The 25,060-nt window shown below is 44.0% G+C and overlaps 1 protein-coding gene across 3 annotated transcripts; it reads left to right on the forward strand.

Annotated features, from left to right (window-relative positions):
* The first annotated feature begins 2,533 nt into the window (after positions 1–2,533).
* On the forward strand, positions 2,534–11,381 carry LOC124184516 (myosin light chain kinase family member 4-like). 3 transcript variants are annotated; one of them, XM_046574301.1, is made up of 8 exons: positions 2,546–2,875; positions 3,231–3,321; positions 5,883–6,086; positions 6,442–6,583; positions 6,776–6,975; positions 7,640–7,792; positions 8,402–8,756; positions 10,911–11,381. In XM_046574301.1, the coding sequence occupies exons 1-8, from the start codon at positions 2,842–2,844 to the stop codon at positions 11,094–11,096; spliced, it is 1,365 nt and encodes a 454-aa protein (XP_046430257.1). In that variant the 5' UTR covers positions 2,546–2,841; the 3' UTR covers positions 11,097–11,381. The 3 variants fall into 3 exon arrangements, with proteins under 3 accessions (XP_046430254.1, XP_046430257.1, XP_046430255.1); XM_046574298.1 differs by lacking the exon at positions 10,911–11,381 and having other exon boundaries at positions 2,534–2,875; positions 8,402–10,565; XM_046574299.1 differs by lacking the exons at positions 2,546–2,875; positions 3,231–3,321; positions 10,911–11,381 and adding an exon at positions 4,821–5,012 and having other exon boundaries at positions 8,402–10,565.
* Positions 11,382–25,060: the final 13,679 nt, after the last annotated feature.

The following is a 25,060-nucleotide window of genomic DNA, read 5'->3' on the forward strand; positions in this document are numbered from 1 at the left end:
CATTGCATTCGTATAAGTGAATTATTATAACACTCCGTCAATTTATCTCTCTCCCTCTTTCTCTCCATCTCGCTTGTTAACGGAAATCGTCCCGGTATTTCTATGATAGATATAACCAGCACGAACCGACGTAATTATCAATTTACGAAATGTATGATTAATTCAACGTGACAGGCAGTCCGTGAAAATGAAACTATAGTCCAACGACCCGTTGTGTCTGCTCGCTTTTCGGTTATTCGGGTAAATCGACACATCGAAAACTGGCGAGCCTTCAGTTCGGATGTAAAATCAAATGACACGTTTTCGCACCAACCGATTTCACACCCTCTCACCTTTTTTTCTCATATTTATAGATCGCAGACCTGATTATCTTGCAAAAGAGTTTCGTAAAAATCAACGCCTCCTTTTCGTCGGCCAAGATACACAGTCTGGTATTAATTTGACCTCTCGGAAAGTCAGTTTCAACGAGGTCTGCGCGACTCGTCAAATACTCCGTATAAACGTGGGTGCAGGTTGTCCGTGTCTGCGTCGCGGACGTTGCATGTATCGCATACACGTCAGTCAACACCGCGCAAGCCCGCAGACTCCAGTGACAATTATATTACGACAGGAATTCCATCGGTCGTCGGATTGAAGGGACCAATATTGTACCTGTCGACATTGACAAATTGGGAAAATACACCGCGGATTCGATGGAAGGATATTTGTTCGCTGAAAAATCGTGATATCTTTTCAAACCAGCTGTAACTAATCGCTGATGACCAACGTGGCCATAAGCCTAGTCAAGTGTTTTGGAACGTATCTTGAGTCATAAAAAAAAAAAAAAACTTGCCTTGCTCATCACCGATCCTCTTAAATCGCAGTCAATTACGTGCGAGATGGATGGACGAGTTTCACGAAGACCTTCGGGGTCTCCCCGCACCTTGTCTTCGTTAATACGCTAATTAATTATGTATATCGTGCAGCGGATGCGGGTCGTCGAGGAGTCTAGCTTGGTAATTTGGAGAACCCATTTGCATGAAAGGTAAAACAAAAGGCAAAAAGCAAAAAGTAAACAAAAAGTATCTCCAGCAGGGCGACGGCGAGGATAATAAAATTTCGCGAGGTTGGCCGAGTAGACGGCTTCTTTTCCTCGCACCCTTCTCCGCATTCCATTTATACTCTTACGCTCTATAGATGTTTTTTTCCCTCTCTTGCGGTGTTTAAGTGGGGCATAACGGACAATTAATTTGTAGTTGGCCGGCAGGAGTATCGCGTTTTTTTACCTTCTTCTTTTACCCTGTAACACAGGAGCTGATGCGAGGTATAATGACCAATTTACGGAAGTTAGAGACGACGATCAATTTATTAATGTCGCAAGAGAGTACAAGAGCTCCAACTACGTATCAAACCAACACAAGATCGCTCGTTCCATTGTTGCTTAAGGAATATCGGATAAAAATAATACTATTTTAACGACCTGCCAAGCACATCGAGCTTCTATGCACGATGCACTGTATCATGTATTTTCGCTCGAAGAATTACGCGCAACGGTAAGTAAAGACGAGATATCGACGTAGTCGTATTGACAGCGACGTTGAATTGAGGCTGTACCCAATCTTACGCTCCCGTGAACGGGAAAAGTGTTATCGGCCTCCTATTCGCAGCTCTGACCACGAACACCTATATCCGTTTTCCCTTTCTCATAACTCCCTACGAGAAATAGCGTTTATGCGATTCGGCAATTTCAAATGGCATTTTTACGTTGCCCAAATAGAACGATGTATTAACACGTAAGCCGCAATTCTGCAACTCCGGGAAATTTTTTAATTACAAATAATGGCAAAGGATCATTTTACGTTCTAAGATAAGTTTCAGCTAGACTGAAAAATTGTAATTCTCGTAAACTACTTGGCGGTATAAAAATTCCCGGCATCCTGAAACACGGAATCAATTCTCCAACGTGTAATTACATTTCGAGGTAGTAGGATAAGAAGATAAAATCATCCAGCTCCGGAGAACCTGTGAAAAAAAAAAGAAACTAAAAAATTGGCAGGAATATAAATTTTATTTTCCTCTACGATTGCTTAAAGTAAACACATCTCCCACGACGGAGTTTCGAAATTCTAGTTCTGTTCGAAATTTTCATCGATAGCCAAGGTGTCCCGCCGACAATTGACTGGGGCAATTGATAGACACCCCAGGGTACCAATCGCGGCAACTAAAGCTTCGTATTTCAGTCTAAGAAGAGCGAAGCGGGTCCGCGCTACGGCTAGACGCTAACGAATATCTCCGAAAATATATAGACAGTCTTTGGTGTATTCACGTACGTGCCTACATACGTATGGATGTATGTACGTACACAGGCGCGGCAGAGGTTGTGGATCGGGGTTCGGGCCGCGGAGCAAGTGCAGCATTGTTGATATCGAGGCCTGCCAGAGCGACGTCGGGCCGCGGAATAAGGGCGAAGAGGGTGAGGGGGTGAAGGGGGGGGGGGGGGTGAAGGGGGGAGGGGAGGGGGAAGGGCGTCGCGACGTCGGGGCCACGTGACCCGTCGGCAGAATCCGCGGCGTCCGTAGAAAATCTAAATCCGTCCGAGCCGAAGAAGAGAGGCCGTCCGTCCGACGTCGGCCCGCTGCCTCCGAGATTCAAGCAAGCCAGCGATCGCGCCGCGCGGCATATAATAATAAAACGCGTCGAGTTTTTACCGTGCGCGGCGTTCCCCGGCTGTGCACGGATCAACGTCGCGTTCTCGACCGAAATCTTTTGGGAGAGACCAGTTTTTTTTACACATCTCGGTCGTTCCCGACGAGGGAGCGAAAACCTCTCCCTGCAGGACTTCGTCACTCCGGCTGGAGAACGATGATTCGAGTGGACGAGACCGATCCGGTCGGCGGTAAGAATTTTCCCTTGATGTGAAACCGTACCGCTTATCACCCTTGGATTAATACCCTCGAGGAATAGTCGCTCGGTTGAAGAGGCGCGCGTGAGAAACGCGGTGGAAATTGCGGAAGGAGCAACAGTTTGGACCAAAAACTGGGGTCGACGTATCGTCGGCGTCCTTTTTTACCCAGCTGATTTAACGCCACCTCCGCATATCCGCGTTCCGGGACCAAGTCTCGACGTTTTTCTTTTTCTTTCCTTTTTGGTGTTTTTTTTTTTTTTTTCTTTTTTTGAACTCTCCCTGAAACGTGTTGCGTGTGTCCCCGGTTACACCGATCGTAACTTTTAATTATTTTCAACTCTTTCAGAGATCGAGCCCAGCTTCCCCTATCGCGACGTGGCGGTGAGGCATGGTGTTCAATTCGCGGACCAGTATGACATCGAATCGGAAATTGGCAGGTGAGTACCTGCGTGATTAATTGTTATGAACAATCGTGCAGGGGTCGAAGCTGGCGAAATAAACGTCCATCTTTGTCTCCCAGATTGCGTGCCACCGATCCAGAACGATACGCTTGAATAAGAATAGCTTTCTTCTAGGCGAAATTCGAATTGATCGCACAAATAAATACGCGCACACATACACACACACACACACACGCGCGTGCACCGCGATGTGAACGCTGGTGAGACGCGCCTGTATGATCGGAGAATTGCCAATTCCGCGGTTTTTCACTGTTTCCAAACCGACGCGTGTGCGAATTTCTATCTGCGTATGCTACATCTGCGGAGGCTGAAATGAATTCTTTGTTTTATTACCTCGCATTATAGGTACAAAATATATAAGGTGAGAATAGGTTGAAATAGACGGAACAACAATTCTCGAGAACAGTAACACGCTTTTCCGATAAAACATTTTTCTCTTTCAATAGAAAACACGCACGGCGTTTAACGATTAATCAGTGCATCGTGTATCGATTCGATAAATTTGTAACAGCGTAGAAAACGGCTGCAATTCCGTTCGAAACGCGTGCAGTGAAAAAGACCCGCGGTAAAAAAGACGATCACGATCGAGCCAAAATTTCAAGTGCAGGATCACGATCGGAATTTTATTGAGCGTTGGCGTCCGGCTCAGCTGGTTTTATCTTGGCATTTGGAATATGCAGATAGGTGTAAGGCGGGTCTAGGAATGATCGATCTGCGTATCTATCCGAACCGATGATTCGTTTCGTGAAAGAGCCAAGCTGGCAATTGAGGCGTACTGAAAATAAAGCGTGTCTTGTCCTATGTACGTACGTACAACCATATACGTATATAATATATACATATATATATCTGGTCGTAATTATTATACGGTGGCGCAGCGAATGGGAAAAGGCGGACGTCGCGACGCCGGGCGTCGAAGCGTGTGCGTGACACGTCTATAAAAACACATGGCGCATTACCAGCTCCTGCACGGGACTAATGATCGTAAGTGAGAAAACGCAATCGAAAACATGAATCTGACCGAATGCAGACATATGTACACGGTGAGAAGAAGAAGAGCAGATTTTACTCAAAACTGGAGGAAAAGAGGGACGCGTCACGGTTTTTGTTAAAATATACCCTTGTCAAAGATATTTGTTGTTTTTTTTTTCTTTTTTTTTTCACCGCAAATGTAGCAGATTTCACTAAGTAAATTTTATCAAAGAACCTTACGCCTCCCTCTTCCCTTACAGTTTTTAGAAAAATCTTACACCCTTGACAGGTTGTTTACACGCCTCTACCAGCGTTCTCAGTTGTCGAAGGAAGTGACTCGTTCGCCAAACGCCAGCTCATCGCTCGCGCTAACGAACGCGTTGTTGGGAAACAATTCGCTCCTGCTACAAGGTCTAACTCGCTGGCGTTTTTCCCGAGCTAGATTTCACCGGCTCGCGTTGATGCACTCACACAGTTTCGCTGCCATTATCTCGGCTCGCACGGACGTCGCTCAGGCTCCTCGGTATTGGTAATCAAGGTCTCTCTGTCTATAAATAATACACCTACACGTTCCTCGTGTTCACTCCTCTCCCTCTTCGTTCGATGCTGCGGCCTCTGGCCCATAGACTTGGTGTTTTATTCCGGGGGGATCCAGAGGCCACGACCCGGCTCACCTGAGACCGTCGTACCCGAAGGTATGCCTGAATCACCTTCTCCTTTACCCAGAAATCCGTGCTAACTCTTCTCGGCAGCGAAACAGCGGAATTAACAGCTCGTTCATTCATCCTCTCCATCGGAACTAGCTTATTCTCAGATATTTACAACTGTACGGTACGTATGTGTAATTCTGCGCCGAAGAATCCGACTGATCGTAAATTACAAGAGTTGCGTTTACACGAGATTGTCCGTTTAGTGGGATGAGACACAGTCCAGTTGGTACAATTTACGATTTCTTTTGTGCCGATAAACACTGTAATACACACCGGAAATTCTACATATAGTGTAACGACGTTTGGCCTTGGTAATTTTTAAATAAAAAACCAGCCAGGTATTTATCAACGGATCCGCGCTTTGCCCAGGAAAATTTGGCACTAGAAAAATTTAATCGCTTTACCTATTTCTGAATGTATTTCAAGCTGTCGGGGGAAATGTGACACAGAGGTGGGGTTTTATCAATCCGATCTTCGGGGCAGCTGGTAATTATAAGCGATAACGTGACGGCATCCTCGCAAGTAGGGATCGTGCTACGACTCGTCGAATAAGGGAGGTTAACAGAAATCGCAAAAAAAAAGAGAAAACACTCGCGTGCTTCAGGAACTGCGACGTGCTGCAAAATTTGGCAAAGTCAGCAGCGATGAATTGACAATAACATTAAGGAGCGGGTGTTACTTTCACGCGAGGTGAATTCTTGAGCGTCATAATGTGTCATCCTGGTGCGACGAGAGTATTGACGCTGTGCCAACTGACCCGCGTGGCCAAAAGATGACAGGGCCTGTCGCTTAATTAAGTATACCCTCGCCGAATGAGAACATTGTACAAACACGGGGTTGGTGATTTCATTTCAGGGGTAAATTCGGAACGGTCTATAGATGCAAGGAAAAGTCGAGCGGTCTTCACCTCGCCGCCAAAGTGGTCAACACCAATCGCAAGGAAGACAGAAGGACCGTCGAACGGGAAGTCGAGATCATGCGGAGGCTCCAGCATCCCCGGCTTATACAACTATACGACGCAATCGCGACCGGAAACAACATTTACGTAATACTGGAACTGTACGGTTTTACTTATCAGACAATATTTTCCAGCTTTGGCGTCACCTCGATTATTCCAACCCTGTGCGGTTGAGTTTAGATGAGAAAATTAATCTCCAGAGATGTCTTTATATTTATTCTGTCTATTGTCTATTTTTATTTTTTTTTTTTTGTTCTTTGTTCATGATTTGGGAATTTATGCAGAGAAGAAAACGCTAAAATTAGAATATAAAAGCTGAACGATTTCTTATCCATGTTATTATTATTATTACTATTATCATATTTGTTATTGTTATTGTTATTATTATTCTCTTCGGCAATCAGCTAGTGTATCAACAAATATATTTTGCACGTTGCATATTACTTGCCTGCAAAGGATCACGGGTGGCGAACTGTTCGAGAGAGTGATCGATGACGACTTTGTCCTGACTGAAAGAAGCTGCGCCGTTTTTATGCGACAGATATGCGAGGGTATCGAGTTCGTCCATGGACAGAACATATTGCACCTAGATCTCAAGGTATGGTGGATCGAAAGAGCAGAAAAAATTCGTCCGATGATATTGATTGTTTTAGAAAACATGCGTTAGTACAACGATTTTAAAACCAGCTTGCTGGCTTTTAGACTATTTCTTATCGGTAAATTTTTTTTACTTATCTGACACCCATGAAACGCCTATACTACAACTGGAATATTATTTTTTCACCGAAAGCCCGAGAACATCTTGTGCCTCACGAAAGAGGGAAACCGAATAAAGATAATAGACTTTGGACTAGCGAGGAAATACGATCCGAACAAGAAGCTCCAAGTTTTGTTCGGTACTCCGGAATTCGTGGCACCGGAAGTTGTAAACTTTGACCAAATCGGTTTCGGCACAGACATGTGGAGCATTGGCGTGATCTGCTACGTTCTGTGAGTTCACACTACCAACCAATACTTGTGTATAATCGAATAGCTGCATGGGTGTAAAATTGGCATGGTATCATCATTCGCAAAACTCACACCACTTGGCAGATAAAATTGTACTTCTGTGTTTCACGTGCGTTATTGCCGACGAGCCTTGGTGGAGAGGAATTCAGAGGCGAGCACGAAAGGGTCATTTGGAGTTATGCAACCCTTAACACTTCATATTTACCAGATACCGTATAACTTGATTCATCCTACTTTACACAAATTCCAAACCATGTAAATATTTAGCTACACATCGCATGTATGTATCTACAATGTATACATATATAGGTGTATATATTGGCTCGCAAAGTTTGTTATTTTTTTACAAAAAAGAAACAAACGTCAAGTTTATGCATTTGTTTTCACAATAAACATTATAACTATAGTTATGCACTCTTGTCAGTTAATCGGTCCAAGCATTTCACGACTAGTCGACAAATTGCGCAAGACGGTGAGGGTGTCATTCGTTATATGGTTCAGAAGAAAAGCTTCGAATCCAACCGATTTTGCAGGCGACGCGACGTATTTTAATTTTTGAAATCATTCTTTCTCTAGTCCGAAACTGTCTGTGAACCGAATGCCTAGTTTCGACACTCACTTATCTCACCGATTTCGTGTTCCGTAGGTTATCGGGACTCTCGCCATTTATGGGAGACACCGACATTGAAACGATGGCGAACGTGACCATTGCAAAATACGACTTCGACGACGAAGCGTTTGCCGAGATATCCGACGAGGCGAAAGATTTCATAAAAAGTCTTCTAGTTAAGGATAAGGGGTAAGTGTCGATCAATTAAATATAATCTCGTATACCTGAAACGATGCCTCGTCCGAGATCGATGCATAAATTCGCTCGCGTAGTTTGACGATCAGTTTATTACTTAAGATAAGGAAAATATCCGTGGCACGCCCTCCCACGAACAGCCTTGAGGTCCTCGTTTTCAAGGTCAAAGATAAGACCACTCGAAAACGAAAGCGGCAATGCTCACACTCCTCCGTCTTCGGCTGACAGGAAAATTTTTACGAAATGACCCTCCTTAGTTTCAATATGATATACTTGGCGGGATTTAGGACGAGTCGAAAACATTCGACGCCCATACTGTTCCAGCTAACCATCTTGCCATGTTGTTGTACCGCATTCTAGGTTGCTACGTCAACGTTTCGTTTGCCAAATAACGTACATTTATTACGAGAAGGTACAGTTTATTGATATATTCCGATTATGCTCCCTGTCCGGGTCGACGTACTTGTGGGATTGAAAACTTTGCGTCGAATGTTTCACTTTTCGCAAAATCCTGCACGCTGTGTTAAATGGGCCGGAGGAGTTGCGCATTGTCAGATTTTTCGTAAGGATAAAACTAAATTCCCTTGTCGTGTTGTCTTTCAGGGGGCGCGCTTCGGCGTCGCAGTGCCGCGCTCACGCTTGGCTGACCCGGAAGAGCCCCCCCGCCCCTAGTCCCAAGATTCCCTCTCAGCCGGAAGTAGTGCCGGCAAAAGATAGCGAGATCAGGAACGGGGTGAGGGAGGAGCTCGAAGTAACCAAGGACAATCTGAGGCTGTTCGTGGAACGGTGGCGCGAGCACCCCGACAGTCCGTACGCGGTTGACGCGGCGTTTTGCCCGGGCTGCCTGCGACCGGAAGCAGCGGACCTTGGGGAGTCCCTCGTCGGCGGTCTCGAGTCGATATCAACGCGGGGTCAGAGTCCCTCGCCGTGCGGAAGCCTCTGGAGTTCCGGGGACTCGGTAAACGGGGACAACACGATCCTGCTCACAGTACCGGGGTCTGGGTCGAGGGGGGCCTTTGATAGGCGGGCCTCGGAGGGGACGGGGACGGGTGCCGAGAAGCAGCGGGATCCGGCCGCTCAGATCGTCCTCGCCGAGGAGATAATCAAGCTGTCCGAGCACCTACGCGCCATCGCGTTGGGCCCACGTCTTGCGGGGACCAACGTCGAGGGGGCGGCGCCGCGTTCTCCGGCCGTGCTGGTCGAATCCGCGTCGATCGGCAGCCACCTGGAAGCGGGTGGAAGGCGGAAGCCGAGCGGCGTTGAGAGGAGCGCGGAGATCAGGCCTGCGGAGCCATCCCCGGCAGCTAGGGGAAACGAAATATCCGAAAAACTGTCGAGGATCGTTAGGCAGAGAAAGACCAACGGCACAGCTTTTGGCGGGGTGGGAAAATTCGCCAACACGAAGGAGGGGCCCGTCGACGTCACCCCTGGGTTCGGGCCAACGACCAGGAAGACTCGGCGCCCCCCGGAGCGAAGCGACGCCGTCCTCTCGGAACACCAGAACACCACGGCCAGCGTCAAAGCCGCAGAAAGGACCGATTCCGGTTGGAGAACACGCGCCCCCCTAGTGCGGACGAGCTGCTTTTCCTCCTTCAACTCCTCCACGATATCCTCCTCCTCCTCCTCCTCTTCCCCGCAAAACTCGAGGCTGCAGGACGATCGGACCACCGATCCGATGCCGATCAGGGTGCCGCCCGCTGTAAACGCCGCGAAGGAAGTCGACCTGACGCCTCCGTGGCGTCGAGCGAAACTGCACCGGTTCACGGAGTCCGGTCGCGACGTGCCGCGGATATCGAATCTCCGGGATTTGCACCGGAACCTGAACCTCGACGAGCCAACGAGCACGAAGAATCTACTTCTGCAGTTACTCGAGGAGTGGGACGACGGGCATACCGGAACCCGGCAGAACGGCATCGGCCGGAAGTCGGTCAGCCTCGACTGGTGCGGCGAAGAATCCGTCGCCAGGCGCTCGATGAACTCCTTGGCCGAGTACTTCCAGTCCGAGCAGCAAAAACCGCCCCCTGTCGACCCGACGCCCTCGGTTCACCGCTGACCGGGGGCACCGTCTCTCCCTGTTACTGCAAACGCCTCGACTTTTCGTTCTCTATACCGGCGCGGCACATTCGCGGCTTTGCCTTTTCCTCCATTTCTACTGTTCTAGCCCGAACAAAAGCAAACAAAATACATAACTTAACGTAATAGAACGATCCTTCGTTCGCCAGCTGCTCGATTCCCACTTGCCTAATTATTAACCGTAGCATTGTACTTCCTCGTTTCGCCTATGCGACTTACACTCTAGGAGGGTGTTTTCTACGGCTTGATCGATTGATATTGCACGCTGTAGGTATTGTGGTTGGGTTAGTGAATTTCGGTGCAATTCACAAATCGAGCAGTTTAATTAACCCCTATAGGACCGAAAGCCGATACACCGGCTCGAAAGTTGTGTCATCTTTTTCACCATCCAACCCAATGACAGTAACGGTAAAGGCTTGGTACTTGAAACTGGAAAGTTGAAAAAATATGTCAAGGTCCTGTAAGGGTTAATATCGAGTTAATCAAAGCTTATTGATAATGCACGGAAATATAGTTAAATAATAAATATAATATATTATATAAATATACAAAAAGTACTGTTATACACGTGTAAACACAGAATGAAGGGTATATCGTATTACCTGTACTATATAGTATACATGTATTTTCCGTCGTTCATAATACGAGAGTTGTACCAGAATTAAGGCAGAATAAAGACTTTTTATTCTTCGAACAGATGACTCGAAACTTGAACTGTATATAGTGGCGAGAATGTCACTCAGTTTCGTTAGATAAAGATAATCACAAATAGCTACATAAACAACAATTATTTCAAACGCAATATAAATTTGACCTAGTAATATTTCTACAGTGAGTTCGTAACACTCATCACTTTAACGAATACTTATGAACCATAGAAATATGGACAAATTATTCTAGTGTAATGAGATACACAGTGGTTGGGTAGTTTATTGAAGGGTAATAAAATGAGTGAAAACACACATAAATAGAATAGGAGCGTAATATACTTACTCACCTTTTGTATGACAGGAATCGAAAATAAATTTTATATATGCAGGAATCGGCCGAGGGCAGACCAGTTGGTGGAACATCGGTGGCTGGAGGCGGCGCTCGACAATCCGATATCGAAGGTTCGCCTGAAGCGTTACGTTATCAAGAAGCGATGGGTGAAGGCGGTCAACACTATATTGGCCCTGAGACGCATGGGAGCCCGAATAGATCTCGAGCTAGTCTAGCAGTTTAGGAGAAAACCGGTGACTTTCGACCTTTCTGTCACGTCTCTCGTTCGCCCCATCCCTGATTCTAAATTCCCTTAACAGACGGTTAAAGTGAGTGAAATCCGCTTCGACGAATAATCAAATTAATACGTACTGACGCTGATTATAATTCTGTATTATATTGTATAATTATAATTTACACATAACTCGATATTATATTCCGTGTATAGAATATAGTATGATCTAAATAATACAATGGTGAAATTGTGTATTTTAATGATGAAATAAATAAAGAAGATATTAATACGATATTCACGATGTTCTACCCTGGCGTTCTTTTTATTATCCTGAGCTCAGAGGAATCTGATACGGTTGCCAAAAAGCTACCAAAATAATACGCTGGCCGCAAGCTATGTACACGTATGACATGATCTTTCATAGCTGAACGTATATTTACTCGCGTGCCAGCCTATCGTAGGAAGATACTAAGTTTATTGGATTTTTCATGACGATATCGTGGGTACAGCTGTTTCAGCCGATGAAGCAACAAACTTGCCGTCAGTGAATCAAATCTTGTGGAAGCTTACTGTTTGTTAATATTAAACGAGAGTCTCATGCCGTTCTCAGATAAAAATCCAGACAGTAAATATTTCCTTACTTGAATTTCGCATGAAACTAAAAGATATTCATCGGATACAAGACGGAATTTGTTTGTAAATATGAGCGCCTTATTATAGGCAACCCGCATGACAGATACGTAGTTTGGGTGTACTTACCGACTTGTCGGCGATACAAGAAATTAATAATGAGAATAAATTTCTTCCAAAATTCGTAGCAAAACAGTAATTTATACATACATCATAAATAATAACAGATCAGATTTGATAATGATGCAGAGACCAAGAAGTATATATGCATATGCGGTCCATGTACGATATTGATATATATGATACATTTAGGATTAATACGTGATGCATACTATAAATTTTATAATTTTCCAAAAGACGAACTAGATTATCTACAATAATACGACTTTAATATGAAAAGAGAAGAATTATTCATTTCGAAATGGGATTCTATTCGACGCGCGCTCGATGTATTCCATAACATTAGTATTCATAATTATTCCAACAACTTTTCGTTTGCTCTCTCGATCTTAAACTTTGGCTGGCATAGAATCGAAACGCTGGTTTATCTAGTCGCAAGTGAAGTAACTACGTTGGGTGGAGAAGCAGAATTGCTTTTAGAAAAGTGTTCGAATGGAAACAAATCCGGAGTGACTGTAATACATCGCGGATGCGCTAATTTTGGTCGAAATGAAATGGATGCTCCGTATATGAGACAGTATTCAACGCAGTGTACCGATTTGAAGACCGAATAAGGTGATGGGGAGAGAAAGAACGAAACTTCTTGAAACTTTAAGTGTATTTTAACACACATTTGAAAGGTACGAGCTGAATTTTTCATTATCAGTTGGATGTCGCAGATTTCTCAAAAAATGAAAAAAAAGTAAGGCTAAGCCCTTTGTATTTTTGGCGAGAATTTTCGTGATTTTGAAAAGTGCAGGAATAAATTCTTTTTGGCACTATTCCGACGTAATTTTGCGAGAGAAATCGATTGAGCACAGTTCCAATACGCTGCGATCAACGCATCTGAAGTGACAGCCAAAAAACGAGATCCGATGTTTTTGACATTTTTCAGCAAGTGCTTTTTCGCTCGCCGTTTCTCTCCTGTTGGTCCTACGCTCTTTTCGCTTCGTTTCCTGAGTTCCTGAGGGTCCAATGAGTCAGGAAAGGGTCACACAAATCGAATCTGAGACCAAAAATTTTTTGCTCGAAAAATTAAGAAAAAGTAAGGCTAACGCCTTTATATTTTTGGCGAAAATTTTCACGATTTTGAAAAGTGCAGAAAAATGCTTTGTTGTCCGCGTCCTCCTCGACCTCCTCCGATTATCGCCAACCACCTCCAAACACCTCCTACGTTGACTGAAGCATAAAAACAGTTGCCCTGATGAGCTTTGGTGTGACAACCGAAAATCGTCGTGCGCTTTCGCTCCCTGAGATGTTCCAACTGTAGAGTTGAGAACTTATTGCAGAACATCGGAGAGTTAACGACTTCGGTATAATGCTGGCCGTATGCTGGGTGCATTCACTTTCCGAGTAACACAGTTTTCGCAATCATCATCCAACTGTCGCAGAACGACTGCGTTATTAGCTGACCCGTTAACTGAAGGATATATATTTAGTCACCGGCTGACAATGGAAGGGCCTGGCCGCTTGAGTCTGGAATCGGCAGGAGAGATGAAGTGTGTATTTCTTGTATGAAACGTGAAAACTAAGAGCATTATACATCATATCATATCATCATACATCATACATCATACATCGTACATCATACATCATCATACATAGTATCAAAGTTCGAAACCATAGTTCGGATGTCGGACGTTCAGAAAGTGACGTCACCAATTCAAAATCAGCTAGCCGAATTCCTCAGTCGGGAAACAACCGCGCAGTAGAGCGGACGGGTGAGAGTCGCGCTCCGCAAATTTCGAGTCTCGGGTTCTCAACCTCCCGGATCCCGCGCTTCGGGTCCGCTACGCGGTGAAACTCGACTTCCAGGATAAGCGCTCCGTGGTTCCTGGTTCACGTTTACAATAAATTATTTCAATTCGTTTTTCGCGCAACCCAAAATTCGGTAGCTGTCAGTCCGCTGATAAAATTTCTCGACTTCCAGGATAAGCGCTCCGTGGTTCCTGGTTCACGTTTACAATAAATTATTTCAATTCGTTTTTCGCGCAACCCAAAATTCGGTAGCTGTCAGTCCGCTAATAAAATTTCTCGACTTCTGGGTAAGCGCTCCGTGGTTCCTGGTTCACGTTTACAATAAATTATTTCAATTCGTTTTTCGCGCAACCCAAAATTCGGTAGCTGTCAGTCCGCTAATAAAATTTCTCGACTTCCAGGATAAGCGCTCCGTGGTTCCTGGTTCACGTTTACAATAAATTATTTCAATTCGTTTTTCGCGCAACCCCAAATTCGGTAGCTGTCAGTCCGCTAATAAAATTTCTCGACTTCCAGGATAAGCGCTCCGTGGTTCCTGGTTCACGTTTACAATAAATTATTTCAATTCGTTTTTCGCGCAACCCCAAATTCGGTAGCTGTCAGTCCGCTAATAAAATTTCTCGACTTCCAGGATAAGCGCTCCGTGGTTCCTGGTTCACGTTTACAATAAATTATTTCAATTCGTTTTTCGCGCAACCCAAAATTCGGTAGCTGTCAGTCCGCTGATAAAATTTCTCGACTTCCAGGATAAGCGCTCCGTGGTTCCTGGTTCACGTTTACAATAAATTATTTCAATTCGTTTTTCGCGCAACCCAAAATTCGGTAGCTGTCAGTCCGCTGATAAAATTTCTCGACTTCCAGGATAAGCGCTCCGTGGTTCCTGGTTCACGTTTACAATAAATTATTTCAATTCGTTTTTCGCGCAACCCAAAATTCGGTAGCTGTCAGTCCGCTAATAAAATTTCTCGACTTCCAGGATAAGCGCTCCGTGGTTCCTGGTTCACGTTTACAATAAATTATTTCAATTCGTTTTTCGCGCAACCCAAAATTCGGTAGCTGTCAGTCCGCTGATAAAATTTCTCGACTTCCAGGATAAGCGCTCCGTGGTTCCTGGTTCACGTTTACAATAAATTATTTCAATTCGTTTTTCGCGCAACCCAAAATTCGGTAGCTGTCAGTCCGCTGATAAAATTTCTCGACTTCCAGGATAAGCGCTCCGTGGTTCCTGGTTCACGTTTACAATAAATTATTTCAATTCGTTTTTCGCGCAACCCAAAATTCGGTAGCTGTCAGTCCGCTAATAAAATTTCTCGACTTCCAGGATAAGCGCTCCGTGGTTCCTGGTTCACGTTTACAATGAATTATTTCAATTCGTTTTTCGCGCAACCCAAAATTCGGTAGCTGTCAGTCCGCTGATAAAATTTCTCGACTTCCAGGATAAGCGCTCCGTGGTTCCTGGTTCACGTTTACAATAAATTATTTCAATTCGTTTTTCGCGCAACCCAAAATTCGGTAGCTGTCAGTCCGCTAATAAAATTTCTCGACTTCCAGGATAAGCGCTCCGTGGTTCCTGGTTCACGTTTACAATAAATTATTTCAATTCGTTTTTCGCGCAACCCAAAATTCGGTAGCTGTCAGTCCGCTGATAAAATTTCTCGACTTCCAGGATAAGCGCTCCGTGGTTCCTGGTTCACGTTTACAATAAATTATTTCAATTCGTTTTTCGCGCAACCCAAAATTCGGTAGCTGTCAGTCCGCTGATAAAATTTCTCGACTTCCAGGATAAGCGCTCCGTGGTTCCTGGTTCACGTTTACAATAAATTATTTCAATTCGTTTTTCGCGCAACCCAAAATTCGGTAGCTGTCAGTCCGCTAAGAAAATTTCTCGACTTCCAGGATAAGCGCTCCGTGGTTCCTGGTTCACGTTTACAATAAATTATTTCAATTCGTTTTTCGCGCAACCCCAAATTCGGTAGCTGTCAGTCCGCTAATAAAATTTCTCGACTTCCAGGATAAGCGCTCCGTGGTTCCTGGTTCACGTTTACAATAAATTATTTCAATTCGTTTTTCGCGCAACCCAAAATTCGGTAGCTGTCAGTCCGCTAATAAAATTTCTCGACTTCTGGGTAAGCGCTCCGTGGTTCCTGGTTCACGTTTACAATAAATTATTTCAATTCGTTTTTCGCGCAACCCAAAATTCGGTAGCTGTCAGTCCGCTAATAAAATTTCTCGACTTCCAGGATAAGCGCTCCGTGGTTCCTGGTTCACGTTTACAATAAATTATTTCAATTCGTTTTTCGCGCAAGCCCAAATTCGGTGGCTGTCAGTCCGCTAATAAAATTTCTCGACTTCCAGGATAAGCGCTCCGTGGTTCCTGGTTCACGTTTACAATGAATTATTTCAATTCGTTTTTCGCGCAACCCAAAATTCGGTAGCTGTCAGTCCGCTGATAAAATTTCTCGACTTCCAGGATAAGCGCTCCGTGGTTCCTGGTTCACGTTTACAATAAATTATTTCAATTCGTTTTTCGCGCAACCCCAAATTCGGTAGCTGTCAGTCCGCTAATAAAATTTCTCGACTTCCAGGATAAGCGCTCCGTGGTTCCTGGTTCACGTTTACAATAAATTATTTCAATTCGTTTTTCGCGCAACCCAAAATTCGGTAGCTGTCAGTACGCTAATAAAATGTCTATAACTTTATAATCTTCTCATAATCTTTCTGGTAGATTATATCGATAAAAAAATTATATCAAAACTTACACATTATTTTTGATTTGTTCTTATACTGAAAATATTTATTACTATTTAAGGTATAACCTGAGGTGGTTGAAGATGGTCGGAGGTGGACGAGAAGGAGGACGAGGAGGACGAGGATTCGTGCTGGGTGAGTAAAACACTTTTATAATATTTGATGGCAATTGTAATTATATTTCATCTGAAATATTACAAACTTGTCACTTTTACAATAAATTATTTCAACTCATTTTTCGTGCAAGCACATATTCAGTAGCTATGAATAATCTCATACAATTTATTATATTATTAATTAATTAATTATTATTCTTGTAATATTTGATGGCAATTGTAATTATATTTCATCTGAAATATTACAAACTTGTCACTTTCACAATAAATTATTTCAACTCATTTTTCGTGCAAGCACATATTCAGTAGCTATGAATAATCTCACACAATTTATCATATTATTAATTAATTAATTATTATTCTTATAATATTTGATGGCAATTGTAATTATATTTCATCTGAAATATTACAAACTTGTCACGTTTACAATAAATCATTTCAACTCATTTTTCGTGCAAGCACATATTCAGTAGCTATGAATAATCTTATACAATTTATTACATTATTAATTAATTGATTAATTACATCAATCCTTACACAACATTTTTAATGTGTTCCTATACTAAAAATATTCATTACTATTCCAGGTATTACCCGAGGTGGTCGGAGGTGGACGAGGAGGAGGACGAGCTGGACGAGGAGGAGGACCAGGTGGACGAGGAGAAGGCGGGGTGGGTCGTGGGAGAGGACCTCTCCTCTCCTCAGAGGAGAGGAGGGGGAGGGGTGGGTCGTGGGAGAGGACCTCTCCTCTCCTCAGAGGAGAGGAGGGGGAGGGGCAGGGAAGGGGGAGAGGTGGGCGGGGAGGAGGAGGGGAAGGGGGAGGGGGAGGGGAGGGGGAGGGGGAGGGGGAGGGGGAGGGGGGGGAGGGGGAGGGGGAGGGGGCGGGGGCGGGGGGGGGAGGGCGGGAGGGCGGGAGGGAGGGAGGGAGGGAGGGCGGGCGGGCGGGCGGGCGTGTAGGGGGGAGGTACTGCTCTATTAACTCTGACAGGCTCGCATTGACATCCGTCCTCCACTCTCTCCCTCCCGCCCTCCCACCCTCCCTCCCGCCCTCCCACCCCGCCCTCCCTCCCTCCCTCCCTCCCTCCCTCCCTCCCGCCCTCCCGCCCCCGCCCCCCTCCCCCCCCCCCCTCCTCGCCCTTCCCCTACCCCTCCCCCTCCCCCTCCCCGCCCACCTCTCCCCCTTCCCTGCCCATCCCCCTCCTCTCCTCTGAGGAGAGGAGAGGTCCTCTCCCACGACCCACCCCTTCCCCTCCTCTCCACTGAGGAGAGGAGAGGTCCTCTCCCACGACCCACCCCTCCTCCTCCTCTCCTCTGAGGAGAGGAGAGGTCCTCTCCCACGACCCACGCCGCCTCCTCCTCGTCCAGCTCGTCCTCCTCCTCGTCCACCTCCGACCACCTCGGGTAATACCTGGAATAGTAATGAATATTTTTAGTATAGGAACACATCAAAAATATTGTGTAAGGATTAATGTAATTAATCAATTAATTAATAATGTAATAAATTGTATAAGATTATTCATAGCTACTGAATATGTGCTTGCACGAAAAATGAGTTGAGATAATTTATTGTAAACGTGACAAGTTTGTAATATTTCAGATGATATATATTTACAATTGCCATCAAATATTATAAGAATAATAATTAATTAATAAATAATATGATAAATTGTATGAGATTATTCATAGCTACTGAATATGTGCTTGCACGAAAAATGAGTTGAAATAATTTATTGTAAAAGTGACAAGTTTGTAATATTTCAGATGAAATATAATTACAATTGCCATCAAATATTATAAAAGTGTTTTACTCACCCAGCACAAATCCTCGTCCTCCTCGTCCTCCTCCTCGTCCACCTCCGACCATCTTCAACCACCTCAGGTTATACCTTAAATAGTAATAAATACTTTCAGTATAAGAACAAATCAAAAATAATGTGTAAGGTTTGATATAATTTTTTTATCGATATAATCTACCAGAAAGATTATGAGAAGATTATAAAGTTATAGAAATTTTATTAGCGTACTGACAGCTACCGAATTTGGGGTTGCGCGAAAAACGAATTGAAATAATTTATTGTAAACGTGAACCAGGAACCACGGAGCGCTTATCCTGGAAGTCGAGAAATTTTATTAGCGGACTGACAGCTACCGAATTTGGGGTTGCGCGAAAAACGAATTGAAATAATTTATTGTAAACGTGAACCAGGAACCACGGAGCGCTTATCCTGGAAGTCGAGAAATTTTATTAGCGGACTGACAGCTACCGAATTTTGGGTTGCGCGAAAAACGAATTGAAATAATTTATTGTAAACGTGAACCAGGAACCACGGAGCGCTTATCCTGGAAGTCGAGAAATTTTATTAGCGGACTGACAGCTACCGAATTTGGGGTTGCGCGAAAAACGAATTGAAATAATTTATTGTAAACGTGAACCAGGAACCACGGAGCGCTTATCCTGGAAGTCGAGAAATTTTATTAGCGGACTGACAGCTACCGAATTTTGGGTTGCGCGAAAAACGAATTGAAATAATTTATCGTAAACGTGAACCAGGAACCACGGAGCGCTTATCCTGGAAGTCGAGAAATTTTATTAGCGGACTGACAGCTACCGAATTTTGGGTTGCGCGAAAAACGAATTGAAATAATTTATTGTAAACGTGAACCAGGAACCACGGAGCGCTTATCCTGGAAGTCGAGAAATTTTATTAGCGGACTGACAGCTACCGAATTTGGGGTTGCGCGAAAAACGAATTGAAATAATTTATTGTAAACGTGAACCAGGAACCACGGAGCGCATATCCTGGAAGTCGAGAAATTTTATTAGCGGACTGACAGGTACCGAATTTGGGGTTGCGCGAAAAACGAATTGAAATAATTTATTGTAAACGTGAACCAGGAACCACGGAGCGCTTATCCTGGAAGTCGAGAAATTTTATTAGCGGACTGACAGGTACCGAATTTGGGGTTGCGCGAAAAACGAATTGAAATAATTTATTGTAAACGTGAACCAGGAACCACGGAGCGCTTATCCTGGAAGTCGAGAAATTTTATTAGCGGACTGACAGTTACCGAATTTGGGGTTGCGCGAAAAACGAATTGAAATAATTTATTGTAAACGTGAACCAGGAACCACGGAGCGCTTATCCTGGAAGTCGAGAAATTTTATTAGCGGACTGACAGCTACCGAATTTTGGGTTGCGCGAAAAACGAATTGAAATAATTTATCGTAAACGTGAACCAGGAACCACGGAGCGCTTATCCTGGAAGTCGAGAAATTTTATTAGCGGACTGACAGCTACCGAATTTTGGGTTGCGCGAAAAACGAATTGAAATAATTTATTGTAAACGTGAACCAGGAACCACGGAGCGCTTATCCTGGAAGTCGAGAAATTTTATTAGCGGACTGACAGCTACCGAATTTGGGGTTGCGCGAAAAACGAATTGAAATAATTTATTGTAAACGTGAACCAGGAACCACGGAGCGCATATCCTGGAAGTCGAGAAATTTTATTAGCGGACTGACAGGTACCGAATTTGGGGTTGCGCGAAAAACGAATTGAAATAATTTATTGTAAACGTGAACCAGGAACCACGGAGCGCTTATCCTGGAAGTCGAGAAATTTTATTAGCGGACTGACAGGTACCGAATTTGGGGTTGCGCGAAAAACGAATTGAAATAATTTATTGTAAACGTGAACCAGGAACCACGGAGCGCTTATCCTGGAAGTCGAGAAATTTTATTAGCGGACTGACAGGTACCGAATTTGGGGTTGCGCGAAAAACGAATTGAAATAATTTATTGTAAACGTGAACCAGGAACCACGGAGCGCTTATCCTGGAAGTCGAGAAATTTTATTAGCGGACTGACAGGTACCGAATTTGGGGTTGCGCGAAAAACGAATTGAAATAATTTATTGTAAACGTGAACCAGGAACCACGGAGCGCTTATCCTGGAAGTCGAGAAATTTTATTAGCGGACTGACAGTTACCGAATTTGGGGTTGCGCGAAAAACGAATTGAAATAATTTATTGTAAACGTGAACCAGGAACCACGGAGCGCTTATCCTGGAAGTCGAGAAATTTTATTAGCGGACTGACAGCTACCGAATTTTGGGTTGCGCGAAAAACGAATTGAAATAATTTATCGTAAACGTGAACCAGGAACCACGGAGCGCTTATCCTGGAAGTCGAGAAATTTTATTAGCGGACTGACAGCTACCGAATTTTGGGTTGCGCGAAAAACGAATTGAAATAATTTATTGTAAACGTGAACCAGGAACCACGGAGCGCTTATCCTGGAAGTCGAGAAATTTTATTAGCGGACTGACAGCTACCGAATTTGGGGTTGCGCGAAAAACGAATTGAAATAATTTATTGTAAACGTGAACCAGGAACCACGGAGCGCTTATCCTGGAAGTCGAGAAATTTTATTAGCGGACTGACAGGTACCGAATTTGGGGTTGCGCGAAAAACGAATTGAAATAATTTATTGTAAACGTGAACCAGGAACCACGGAGCGCTTATCCTGGAAGTCGAGAAATTTTATTAGCGGACTGACAGGTACCTAATTTGGGGTTGCGCGAAAAACGAATTGAAATAATTTATTGTAAACGTGAACCAGGAACCACGGAGCGCTTATCCTGGAAGTCAAGAAATTTTATTAGCGGACTGACAGGTACCGAATTTGGGGTTGCGCGAAAAACGAATTGAAATAATTTATTGTAAACGTGAACCAGGAACCACGGAGCGCTTATCCTGGAAGTCGAGAAATTTTATTAGCGGACTGACAGGTACCGAATTTGGGGTTGCGCGAAAAACGAATTGAAATAATTTATTGTAAACGTGAACCAGGAACCACGGAGCGCTTATCCTGGAAGTCGAGAAATTTTATTAGCGGACTGACAGGTACCGAATTTGGGGTTGCGCGAAAAACGAATTGAAATAATTTATTGTAAACGTGAACCAGGAACCACGGAGCGCTTATCCTGGAAGTCGAGAAATTTTATTAGCGGACTGACAGGTACCGAATTTGGGGTTGCGCGAAAAACGAATTGAAATAATTTATTGTAAACGTGAACCAGGAACCACGGAGCGCTTATCCTGGAAGTCGAGAAATTTTATTAGCGGACTGACAGGTACCGAATTTGGGGTTGCGCGAAAAACGAATTGAAATAATTTATTGTAAACGTGAACCAGGAACCACGGAGCGCTTATCCTGGAAGTCGAGAAATTTTATTAGCGGACTGACAGGTACCGAATTTGGGGTTGCGCGAAAAACGAATTGAAATAATTTATTGTAAACGTGAACCAGGAACCACGGAGCGCTTATCCTGGAAGTCGAGAAATTTTATTAGCGGACTGACAGGTACCGAATTTGGGGTTGCGCGAAAAACGAATTGAAATAATTTATTGTAAACGTGAACCAGGAACCACGGAGCGCATATCCTGGAAGTCGAGAAATTTTATTAGCGGACTGACAGGTACCGAATTTGGGGTTGCGCGAAAAACGAATTGAAATAATTTATTGTAAACGTGAACCAGGAACCACGGAGCGCTTATCCTGGAAGTCGAGAAATTTTATTAGCGGACTGACAGGTACCGAATTTGGGGTTGCGCGAAAAACGAATTGAAATAATTTATTGTAAACGTGAACCAGGAACCACGGAGCGCTTATCCTGGAAGTCGAGAAATTTTATTAGCGGACTGACAGTTACCGAATTTGGGGTTGCGCGAAAAACGAATTGAAATAATTTATTGTAAACGTGAACCAGGAACCACGGAGCGCTTATCCTGGAAGTCGAGAAATTTTATTAGCGGACTGACAGCTACCGAATTTTGGGTTGCGCGAAAAACGAATTGAAATAATTTATCGTAAACGTGAACCAGGAACCACGGAGCGCTTATCCTGGAAGTCGAGAAATTTTATTAGCGGACTGACAGCTACCGAATTTTGGGTTGCGCGAAAAACGAATTGAAATAATTTATTGTAAACGTGAACCAGGAACCACGGAGCGCTTATCCTGGAAGTCGAGAAATTTTATTAGCGGACTGACAGCTACCGAATTTGGGGTTGCGCGAAAAACGAATTGAAATAATTTATTGTAAACGTGAACCAGGAACCACGGAGCGCATATCCTGGAAGTCGAGAAATTTTATTAGCGGACTGACAGGTACCGAATTTGGGGTTGCGCGAAAAACGAATTGAAATAATTTATTGTAAACGTGAACCAGGAACCACGGAGCGCTTATCCTGGAAGTCGAGAAATTTTATTAGCGGACTGACAGGTACCGAATTTGGGGTTGCGCGAAAAACGAATTGAAATAATTTATTGTAAACGTGAACCAGGAACCACGGAGCGCTTATCCTGGAAGTCGAGAAATTTTATTAGCGGACTGACAGGTACCGAATTTGGGGTTGCGCGAAAAACGAATTGAAATAATTTATTGTAAACGTGAACCAGGAACCACGGAGCGCTTATCCTGGAAGTCGAGAAATTTTATTAGCGGACTGACAGGTACCGAATTTGGGGTTGCGCGAAAAACGAATTGAAATAATTTATTGTAAACGTGAACCAGGAACCACGGAGCGCTTATCCTGGAAGTCGAGAAATTTTATTAGCGGACTGACAGTTACCGAATTTGGGGTTGCGCGAAAAACGAATTGAAATAATTTATTGTAAACGTGAACCAGGAACCACGGAGCGCTTATCCTGGAAGTCGAGAAATTTTATTAGCGGACTGACAGCTACCGAATTTTGGGTTGCGCGAAAAACGAATTGAAATAATTTATCGTAAACGTGAACCAGGAACCACGGAGCGCTTATCCTGGAAGTCGAGAAATTTTATTAGCGGACTGACAGCTACCGAATTTTGGGTTGCGCGAAAAACGAATTGAAATAATTTATTGTAAACGTGAACCAGGAACCACGGAGCGCTTATCCTGGAAGTCGAGAAATTTTATTAGCGGACTGACAGCTACCGAATTTGGGGTTGCGCGAAAAACGAATTGAAATAATTTATTGTAAACGTGAACCAGGAACCACGGAGCGCTTATCCTGGAAGTCGAGAAATTTTATTAGCGGACTGACAGGTACCGAATTTGGGGTTGCGCGAAAAACGAATTGAAATAATTTATTGTAAACGTGAACCAGGAACCACGGAGCGCTTATCCTGGAAGTCGAGAAATTTTATTAGCGGACTGACAGGTACCTAATTTGGGGTTGCGCGAAAAACGAATTGAAATAATTTATTGTAAACGTGAACCAGGAACCACGGAGCGCTTATCCTGGAAGTCGAGAAATTTTATTAGCGGACTGACAGGTACCGAATTTGGGGTTGCGCGAAAAACGAATTGAAATAATTTATTGTAAACGTGAACCAGGAACCACGGAGCGCTTATCCTGGAAGTCGAGAAATTTTATTAGCGGACTGACAGGTACCGAATTTGGGGTTGCGCGAAAAACGAATTGAAATAATTTATTGTAAACGTGAACCAGGAACCACGGAGCGCTTATCCTGGAAGTCGAGAAATTTTATTAGCGGACTGACAGGTACCGAATTTGGGGTTGCGCGAAAAACGAATTGAAATAATTTATTGTAAACGTGAACCAGGAACCACGGAGCGCTTATCCTGGAAGTCGAGAAATTTTATTAGCGGACTGACAGGTACCGAATTTGGGGTTGCGCGAAAAACGAATTGAAATAATTTATTGCAAACGTGAACCAGGAACCACGGAGCGCTTATCCTGGAAGTCGAGAAATTTTATTAGCGGACTGACAGGTACCGAATTTGGGGTTGCGCGAAAAACGAATTGAAATAATTTATTGTAAACGTGAACCAGGAACCACGGAGCGCTTATCCTGGAAGTCGAGAAATTTTATTAGCGGACTGACAGGTACCGAATTTGGGGTTGCGCGAAAAACGAATTGAAATAATTTATTGTAAACGTGAACCAGGAACCACGGAGCGCTTATCCTGGAAGTCGAGAAATTTTATTAGCGGACTGACAGGTACCGAATTTGGGGTTGCGCGAAAAACGAATTGAAATAATTTATTGTAAACGTGAACCAGGAACCACGGAGCGCTTATCCTGGAAGTCGAGAAATTTTATTAGCGGACTGACAGTTACCGAATTTGGGGTTGCGCGAAAAACGAATTGAAATAATTTATTGTAAACGTGAACCAGGAACCACGGAGCGCTTATCCTGGAAGTCGAGAAATTTTATTAGCGGACTGACAGCTACCGAATTTTGGGTTGCGCGAAAAACGAATTGAAATAATTTATCGTAAACGTGAACCAGGAACCACGGAGCGCTTATCCTGGAAGTCGAGAAATTTTATTAGCGGACTGACAGCTACCGAATTTTGGGTTGCGCGAAAAACGAATTGAAATAATTTATTGTAAACGTGAACCAGGAACCACGGAGCGCTTATCCTGGAAGTCGAGAAATTTTATTAGCGGACTGACAGCTACCGAATTTGGGGTTGCGCGAAAAACGAATTGAAATAATTTATTGTAAACGTGAACCAGGAACCACGGAGCGCATATCCTGGAAGTCGAG

Source organism: Neodiprion fabricii, chromosome 6 (genome assembly GCF_021155785.1).
Source record: "Neodiprion fabricii isolate iyNeoFabr1 chromosome 6, iyNeoFabr1.1, whole genome shotgun sequence".
Classification (NCBI taxonomy): domain Eukaryota; kingdom Metazoa; phylum Arthropoda; class Insecta; order Hymenoptera; family Diprionidae; genus Neodiprion; species Neodiprion fabricii.